An 8,942-nucleotide genomic window follows, 5' to 3' on the forward strand; every position below is an offset into this window, starting at 1 on the left:
GATAGAACAGGACAAACAAAGGAAGAGAGAGGGGAGAAATTAATGGCAATCAAACGATGAACTGAATAATGGGATAATCAATTAGTGACGATAAATTAATAAATGAAGAAGACGTTTCCTAGCAAAAGAAAAAGTTAAGCAACACTTGTGGATTGAAAAGAATAAATGGGAACCACGAGAAACGGAGTAAAAATGGTAAAACCCGGAAAGAACCTCTTGTGCAAACAATGACCAAACTATCAGATATTAAATCTTAGCAAATTAAAGCCTACTCTTTCAAAGAATTAAAATAAAAATAAATAAAAAGGAAATGAATTGTTCTTCGTCCAACGTTTTCTGTATCTTTTCAACAGAAATAATCCACAGTTAATTTGTGCCGTGAAAGGAAAAACTGTTTTTATCCTGTTATGCAAGTATTGATAAACAATGGAACTACAACCCACGAAACCGGGTATATCTGAATGATCTGACGATTTAAAAGACCTTGTATAATAGAAGAAATCAGTGATGACAATGTCTTCGTATTATTATAAAAGTGGGATGATTTGAGCTTAGTTTGTTGTCTGTCTAACTTTTCTTCATATCAGAAAAGGAATAATTTTCGTTTATCCAAGTTGCTCGTTTGGTAATTACTTTCACCTAGTTTGAGTAGTCTCACAGAAATACTCACGAAAAGCGACTTTTCCTCAATTTAACAATTCTAAAAGAACAGCAGAAGTAAGAACTGAAACACGACGAAATTCTTTGTCACGAATAGAATCTATCTTCAGAACATTTAGTGTTTAGTCAGAATTTATCGTTTAAAGAAATCGTTTTAAAAAAGTCCCTGTGGATTGTAACTCGATACATATACAGATAATATGATATTTGTATCCTTCCAGAAATGTATTTATTCGATAGAAGGAGAGGTTAAAAAGAGGAGCGGATTGACTTTTGATGTACGTTAAACTTGTTTCTGAAATTGGTTACCTCTAATATAGGAAGAAGAATTATCCAAGAGGGTGACTCTCCGACATTACATAGTAAAAATCGTTTCTGGAAATTTGACAAATATGAAAAGCTTTAAAATTTCTTTAATAGTATTCAATAACAACTAAAGTCTGAAACTCAACATTTTCATCTGTCTTGTCTTGTTCAGATGTTACAACGTAGAGTCCGCGTTGTAAGGTTAATAATATTCCTCGTTGTAAGATAATAATATAATAAGGTAGCTATTATCGGAAGGATTAGAAAGTGCACAAAACCGACTACGGTCCTCTGACGTACATTTTTAAATTACTTTAACGACCTTGACCACATGTTCTTATTTCTGGTATTCTAGCAAGTGTGATTCAACTACGCTTACCTGAAAACAGCATAATTTCTCTGTCCCATTGAACTGAGTCTTCCGTTAAACTACTGCTTAGTAATTTGCGGAATTTTTTTCCAAAACTTTTCGAGGACTCGAGAGGTTTTATCTACTTTGCTGAAACAAAGAGCTTTGTAAAAATGTCAAATGAGTCATTTTCTTGGAAAGTCAGGACGAATGATTCGCATCCGTTAACCGCTAGTCCTGCTCCAAAAAAACCAAATCATGAAGCACTTTCTAGACTTCAATCACCACTGAATTCCCCGAAATTACAACCGATCGGATCTCCTCAAGCGCTTCGTAGAGTAACTTCCGCTAATGGGACAAACACGTCGATGTATCCAAAATGGTCAGGAGGTCTTTCTCTCTCTAGTAGCCGCGCTGCTTCTCCAGCTCCTTCAACTTCGGACCCGTTCGGCAACCTTGCTTTTGGTAATGTCCTAGGTGGTTCGGATGTCCCTAACAAAGGCAATTTTCCAAGTCTTGCTTCGGAATCAAACCCGTCCGTTTCAACTCCATCTCTTATTTCAAGAAACGCTGCATTCATGGGGGACCCTTTTGCTCAGGCTGTTCAAAGTGCTACCACGAACACTAACCCGCCAAATCAGGAACCTTTATCTTCCGATGCTAGTCGCTCTGAAGATGTCGAGGCCTTTTCTGTCAGAAATAATCCTTCTTTTTCGAGTCAGCGTACTCCAATGACTTCTTCGACCCGGACACCCACCCCTACTTCTGTTGAACCCGGTGAGGATACCATTCCGACTGCTATTGTTGTAAAAAATATTCCCTTTTCATTGGAAAAGGATGCTTTGCTTGAAGCTTTCAAGCAATTAGGTATTCCACGTCCCTATGCTTTCAACTATCATTATGACAATGGTATCTTCCGTGGCCTAGCTTTCGCGAATTTTTACCTTCCTGAAGAAGCTCAAATAGTTGTCCAAACGTTGAATGGCTACGAAATTAACAGCCGCCGTTTGCGTGTTGAATGGAAACGCCAACTACCTGCTGCCGAACGTGAAAAGGCCGAAAAAGCTAAGAAACGTCAAGCAGAGGAACGGCGTAGAAAGCACCAATACAAAACCTTTGAAGTTAGCTTTAAGGATCAGGGTTTGGATTTAAACAATACTACAACCTTAGAAATATATAGTAGACTTTTACTTTTCGCTAATCACTGTCTTCCTGGAAACGAGCTTGTTTTTGAAGCTCCTTCAAAGGACCATAGTATCTCAAATGCTGTGCGAGCTTTTGCTTTACATTTTGACTTGGATTACTACGTACAACCTAATATGGAAATCATCAAGCTCACTGTCACACACCCAGCGAAAAAGCCTTCCAACGTAAGTCATTCTCAACCTTCTTCTCCTGGCTTCCGCCGTGCGTTACATGCTCCTATGGCATCGCGATTTTTGCAAGAACACGCACTGAACGGAATAAGAAGTGCCCCTATCACTCCTCCACCCAGCTTTGCCTCACTAGTGAACCCTATTCGCTCCGTTGATGACAAGATTTATGGTAATGATTCTCCTTTACGACAGACGAGTACGTTAAATTCTCCTTTACATTTGCGAAACGATTCTCATCCAGTCCTAAAGTCCCCTTATGGCTTTTCTAATATTTAAGTGATTTATATTTCATAAGATCCGTCTCTTTTCTGCGATATTACTAGAAAAGTCTTGTCACGATTACTCTACTCCTTATCAACGTTCGATGCTTGGACTTATGCTTTTGATAATTTTACGATTTTGGTTTGGTTGGAGTCATTTTTTTACTGATTTACTTGAATGATTTACTTTCAATGTTTTTGAAGTATAACTTCTTTGTGAAGAAGGCACGATTCCTTATGATCTATCTGTCTTTTTATCTCGTATGCAATTTCTTCTCGATTTTGTCCTCTTGACAGGCATGCTGTATTGTGCTTGTTTATCTACCGATGGTCTAAAATTTTTGACTTCCAGTAATTCTAACAATGTCTTTGGGTCTTCCCTTGCTAACTTTCTCCTTTTATTACATTCAGTGTAATTTGGTTTTCTTGTTATTATGAACGAATAAATTACGATGTTACGAAGTGTTTCCTACTATAGATTCATTAACTATGAAGCTTTTGAGATTTCTATAATAATTTATTTTTGATTAAATTTAGCAGCATATGTATATTCCATTTACGAAGTAAAAACTCTCACCCGTTTCGTATAGACTGTAATGATACATTTGTACTTTTTTTTTTCATGCGTTCATAGTTCATTAAATCTCAGTAACGAGTTTACTAAATTTCTGTTCCTTCGTTCGACCTCTTTATTTTGGACCCAGATATGTGTACAATGTAATATCATTTCTTGGAAAGATCCATTTCTAAAGGAAACTGTATTCTGTTAGCTTTTCTCCAAATATTGACGAAAAAATCAGTTTTATTTCTATTAAAAGAAGGTGAAATTGGTTTCTTGCTTTTTCTATTGAGAAAGAAGTAATCGTTTGCCAGGATGGTATGTACAATATGCGCGAAAAGTGAAGGTTTTAACTATTGGGATCAGTTTGGCGGAGGTTTCTTTTCAGAAGATTATAATGGCTTTTCTATGATGTCTCATTTGCGCTCAGCATTTGAAGACCCTAACCAAAAGTTTGATGCTCATTATCGATGCTATCCTGCTGCTATGATGCCTGGAGAAAAAGGAATAAGTGTAAATTATGGAGGAAAAGGTAAGTGATGAGTGTTAGAAAGATGAGCAATATACGGAAAGTATAAGGAGTTTTTGTCCTTTGCAATGCGTCCAGTAGTACTGAAGTGATAATGACTAACTGTCTAGTGATTCTTCCTCCCTCTGCTTTAGAAAAACTTTGTACGTATTACACATAGAATCTCTAGTGGAATTTTTTTCACTCTAACAGTTGTCTAGCTCGGTTGAATGTCAGCTACCCAATGTTGTTTGAATTTGAGAACGCAGCTGCCCAGAAAAAGACCCATGGCGGTGTGTTAGAGTTCATTGCTGAAGAAGGAAGAGTTTATTTTCCTTATTGGGTAAGCTAGCTAAAAATGACAAGAAAGAGACTGTTTATGCTAACAGCCGGTTTGTAGATGATGAATACACTGGATTTGGAACCAGGAGACATTGTACATGTTATCAATACTGACATTTCTCAAGGAAGCTTTGTAAAGTTGCAACCTCAAAGTGTCAACTTTTTGGATATTAGCGATCATCGAGCAGTTTTGGAAAGCGCACTGCGGAACTTTAGCACGCTTACGAGGAATGATATCTTTGAAATTTTATATAATGGCGAAGTTTTTAGGATCAAAGTTATTGATGTCCAGCCGGATGACTCTCGCGGTGCCGTGTCAGTGATTGAAACAGATTTAGTCGTTGACTTTGAGACGCCTGTTGGGTATGAAGAGCATTTACAAGAAAAGGAGAAAGAACGCGTCGCCTCGATTAAAGGAACGATGATTCATAGAATCAAGTATAACGATCTTGTGAAACAAGGCCAAGCTTCAACGATGAGAGGTACCGGTTCTAAATTAAATGGAAAACAGATAGAGGAAGAAGAAACAGCTGAAACTGACAAGTTTGACAACTTGGAACAGCAAGAGTGCCCGGCGCCTTTGAACTTGCCGATTGGTGCTTACTTTTTTGGGTATCCCTACAAGCCGCCTACTGGAAGTGAAGAAGCCGCTACCAAAAAACAATCTCACACCTTTCAAGGTGCTGGAACTTCTCTTCGTTCGTCCCGCAATGCTGAAAAAGGTCGAGGAAAGAAATCTAGTTCTGGTTTAAAGGATGATCCCATCAACGTTGACGCTTAATGACTCCGTGTTTGACTCAATGATTGTAATTGATACTTTTTCACGAAAATTTTATGATCTCGAACCTTTCTCTATTTTCTTTTGATGTCATAGAGCTTGTTGAGCAAGCTCTATGTCGCGCTTAGGCATTGTATGTTAGGGAATAGTTGCATTAACAATAGAAGCATACTTTTACAAAAGGTTACAGTGGATTTACAGTACCTGTCTGAATTTATTCTACACTTTAAAAATATCGTATATAGTTCGTATTATCTGCTCTACTAGACTAAGGATAAATTACGTTGTTTACTTTCAGGGCTGACCAAGCTGAAACGAAAACTACTACGTCCGACCATGCACCTGTGGGCCCTTTTTTCTTCTTTATTCCTGTTTTAGCGACATTATAAGCCATGTCCTTAACTTACTCTAATATGACCTACCCTATGTAACAGTGACTGCTTTTTGGATGAATTAGTTGTGTAACGCAACACACGAATGAACTCTACAGCTTCCAAATGTCTGTTGCATCCAAGGTATGAAGAAATATTGGCAATGGTTGAAAATGAGGAATTTCAAGGATAGTTTTGTCGTTAAAAGGAGTTGATTTCTTGGGATAAACGAAAAGTAGAACATTTTTTGGGTTTATGCGGAAATGAACTGAGAGATTGTTTAGACGAATAGTTTAAAAAACCAAGCAATTCCTAGACGGGAATATTAGGGAACAACGCTAAATTGGTGTCGTCTGCTAGCGAATGAATACGATGAAATGAACCATTTGCCGAGAATTCATTAAAAAATATATATATTTGGGCAGTAATGTGTTAACCACTCTTTTAGAACCTCTTTGACCTCCTCGGAGAGGAGACTCCCGCAGCAAACGCTGACAAGAAACCCAGCCACCGTGAGAAGAAGGAATCTTCTTCTCCTATGCCCCGTGAGTTGGTTGCTCCAACTACTTCCTCCAAGAAACGTGATTCTAACCAACCTACTCCCCGTGAACGCACTGTCGCTAAGAAGGCCGATCAGCCTCGCAGACCTCGCCGTCAACCTCAAGGCAATGAAGCTTTCATCCGTGAAGGTAAGGATGCTCGTTCCAACAACTTGTCCCACCCTGTAGATTCCTCTTCTGCTCCTACTACCCGTCGTCCTCGTCGTGGCCGTGAGAACGACCGCCGCAGCCAAACTGGTGTTGTGTATGTGAAATATGAAAGAGCTGTTAAAGTTTGTACTTGGCTACATAATAGAAATCCAACATGGATAACGATATGACACTCTTTCATTAGATATAGTATCTCGAGCAATAACTAACATTTTTTTTAGTGACACCACTAAGCAAGTTAACCGTGGTTGGGGTGATGCCATTCAATCCGAACAAACTGCTGATGTTGCTGAAGATGAAGGCAACACTCCCTCTGGTGCTAACACCCCCGTCCCCAATGAAGAGGATTCTGTCAAGACTCTTGATGAGTTCCTTGCTAGCCGCAAGTCTACTGCTAAGCCCGTTGGCCGTAAGGTTGAAACCATTGACAATGCTAAGCCCATCCTAAAGGGTGAACCTGAGGACATCTTTGCTTCTGTCAAGAAGGGTGGTGCTTCTAAGAAGAATACCGCCAAGGAATCCAAACCCAAGAAGGTTGTTCTTGACATTGAGCAAACTTTCACCACTCGCCCTTCCCGTGGTGGTGGTGCTGCCCGTGGTGGTCGTGGTGGTCCTCGCCGTGGCAACAATGCCCCCAGAAACCAAACTTCCGCTCAAGCTCAAGCTCCTCCTACCCTTTCTGAAGCTGACTTCCCTGCTCTTGCTTAAATAAACTAAGCCGGCGTGAGAGCAGAACCGTTGCGACATGGAGCGTTTTATTGGTCTTGGATGATTTTTGTTGTCAAGCGCATATAGAAAAGGTTGATGTATTTTGCAGCCCTTTTTTTGTCTTTTCATTTGAGTACATTTTTACTGGTTTTGTAGAACCGGCAATGGTTTTCGTTTTGTACCTTCATGTTGATGTTAAAATATGCACGAGAACTTTGTCGTGTGTCTTTTCTGCTGAATGAATTGGCAAGGTCTTGACTATGTTTAAAATAGTTGAAGTATTAGTGTCAAAAAAGTTTTTTTCCACATCCTACTATATTTTTTTCTTTTTTATCCTGTAAGTGTCTGTTGGTAATATTGAGTAGTTTTAGAGTGGGATGAAAATGGGTATTGATTTAACGAATGGTATAAACCGAAAATAGAAAATATTATATGAATAGGATACTGTACCGGGATCAGAATGAGAAGAAGTAAATAAGTATGTAAAGTATCATGTAGGACATGCTGCTGTTGCTATTATAAAGGTGGAAGATCTGACAGAGTAAAGCCAGTGGTGTATCAACAGTATCCTGTTGAATGAATTACCATTTGTGTAAAGCCTTTTTGGTAACGTCAATCTCTTGTAATGAAATGGCTGGATGCATAGCCCTATATCATAATTATGGAAAAATTGCTTCAATGTCTACAAAAGACGTGGCCATTGATGAACAGATTAGCTGGATTTCATTCTTGTTTCATTTCTTTTTCTTATTTCATTTCTTCACCTTTGTTAGCATTTACTTGCTTTTGTTTTTCGTTTCTCTTTTTATTTATTAATGTATTGATGACATAAACATCTCGTTAATGAAATTTACTTGTAAACAAAAATTAAATAAAATACCTGTCAATGAACGAAAGAAAAATTTGTAGAATAGATCAAAAGTACTATCATTCTTTGTAACAGTCCACTCAAAAGAGAAAAGAAATAAAGCATACTGTGGGAATTTTATGGTCCTTACGTGAAACATTGCTCTTAATATCATAATAGTCATACACGATGAATTCAGAAGATTCCTATACTTTATTTAGTCCAGGCTTCATAACGAATAAAATAAATAAATAATATATTGTTCCAATACTCATTGAGATAGATTTTCGTACTCTGAAATGCAGTCGAACACAGTTGGTAAAATAATCGACAAGCAAAAATTACATAGTTCCGGTACAGTGTTTGAGGGATTACACGGTACGCTACAAAATAAATTCCATATTCTAATTCGAAAAAGAATCTAAATCATCTATGGAGATTTTAGCAAGCGTTCCTTTAGACCTTGAAGTATTCCTTGTAATGCGATGACAAGTAAGCATGATGATATATAGTGAATCCATACAGATAAAAGCAAACTGGGTTGTGCTAAATTTCAATACGAGAATTCATGAGCTCCGGAGTTTATAACTGAAAAACTTAGACGGTGCAAAGATGGTAACTGGGATTTTCTGTGATGAATTTAATCAATTCGTAACAAGTAGAGAAATCGTTAAAATCGAAGCTTCGTCTTTAATAATGCTCCCTTCCATCTCGAAAAGTTGTTATTTTCTAATAAGCCAACCCAGAAAAGAAAACCCTTTAAGATAAAAACCAACTGATATTTAATTGACAGTTCAATGAGATCAAGGAACTTTCCGACAATTGTAGTCTGACAAATCGACTCTTACTCTTTCCAGTTTCATAATAAATGAGGAGGAGTGAAAGGAATGTGGAGAAAAGCGTTTGAATGTTTCATACAGCTTTCTAATCATGTTTGGATTTCCATCCTGCATAGGATGTCTTCTTAAACTTAAGTATTTGCTAGATGTAAAGAAATACTTTGAGTCGTCAGAAATTATAGGATTGCTGTCTCGTTCAACTTTTAATATTCGTTTGAATCAATAAAAAGGGAATAAAAGAAGCGATATTTTTCCATTCACTAAAGCTCCAAGAATCCCTACATTTCCGTCCGTAGGACATATCGTACATTTCCCCAAGATCACATCTC

The 8,942-nt window shown here is 37.8% G+C and overlaps 4 protein-coding genes across 4 annotated transcripts; all 4 read left to right on the forward strand.

The window, feature by feature from the left end:
- Nucleotides 1-1,488: 1,488 nt before the first annotated feature.
- Nucleotides 1,489-3,120, forward strand: SPOG_01945 (RNA-binding protein Cip1; the record flags this gene model as incomplete). The annotated part of the gene is made up of 2 exons (XM_013167049.1): nucleotides 1,489-2,887; nucleotides 2,987-3,120. 2 exons carry the CDS (start codon nucleotides 1,489-1,491, stop codon nucleotides 3,118-3,120), a joined length of 1,533 nt encoding a protein of 510 aa, XP_013022503.1.
- A 564-nt stretch (nucleotides 3,121-3,684) lies between these two features.
- On the forward strand, nucleotides 3,685-5,404 carry SPOG_01946 (Cdc48-Ufd1-Npl4 complex component Ufd1). Its single transcript, XM_013167050.1, has 5 exons — nucleotides 3,685-3,828; nucleotides 3,877-4,042; nucleotides 4,150-4,182; nucleotides 4,240-4,361; nucleotides 4,419-5,404. Exons 1-5 carry the CDS (start codon nucleotides 3,826-3,828, stop codon nucleotides 5,139-5,141), a joined length of 1,047 nt encoding a protein of 348 aa, XP_013022504.1. The 5' UTR covers nucleotides 3,685-3,825; the 3' UTR covers nucleotides 5,142-5,404.
- Nucleotides 5,405-5,570: 166 nt separating this feature from the next.
- Nucleotides 5,571-7,240, forward strand: SPOG_01947 (serpine1 like protein). The gene is made up of 3 exons (XM_013167051.1): nucleotides 5,571-5,653; nucleotides 5,958-6,313; nucleotides 6,441-7,240. Exons 1-3 carry the CDS (start codon nucleotides 5,636-5,638, stop codon nucleotides 6,925-6,927), a joined length of 861 nt encoding a protein of 286 aa, XP_013022505.1. The 5' UTR covers nucleotides 5,571-5,635; the 3' UTR covers nucleotides 6,928-7,240.
- An 833-nt stretch (nucleotides 7,241-8,073) lies between these two features.
- SPOG_01948 (uncharacterized protein) lies at nucleotides 8,074-8,263 on the forward strand (the record flags this gene model as incomplete). The annotated part of the gene is made up of 2 exons (XM_013167052.1): nucleotides 8,074-8,152; nucleotides 8,193-8,263. The coding sequence occupies 2 exons, from the start codon at nucleotides 8,074-8,076 to the stop codon at nucleotides 8,261-8,263; spliced, it is 150 nt and encodes a 49-aa protein (XP_013022506.1).
- Between the last annotated feature and the right edge of the window lie 679 nt (nucleotides 8,264-8,942).

The sequence above is a fragment of the Schizosaccharomyces cryophilus genome (assembly GCF_000004155.1).
Source record: "Schizosaccharomyces cryophilus OY26 unplaced genomic scaffold supercont4.2, whole genome shotgun sequence".
NCBI classification, from domain to species: domain Eukaryota; kingdom Fungi; phylum Ascomycota; class Schizosaccharomycetes; order Schizosaccharomycetales; family Schizosaccharomycetaceae; genus Schizosaccharomyces; species Schizosaccharomyces cryophilus.

Excerpts from the sequence above, each read along its gene's own strand:
- SPOG_01946 (XM_013167050.1), top strand. Across the intron at positions 4,043-4,149 it reads TGTAAATTATGGAGGAAAAG|TGATTCTTCCTCCCTCTGCT; the intron begins GTAAGTGATGAG and ends CTAACTGTCTAG. Across the intron at positions 4,362-4,418 it reads GAGTTTATTTTCCTTATTGG|ATGATGAATACACTGGATTT; the intron begins GTAAGCTAGCTA and ends GCCGGTTTGTAG.
- SPOG_01947 (XM_013167051.1), top strand. Across the intron at positions 6,314-6,440 it reads CGCAGCCAAACTGGTGTTGT|TGACACCACTAAGCAAGTTA; the intron begins GTATGTGAAATA and ends CATTTTTTTTAG.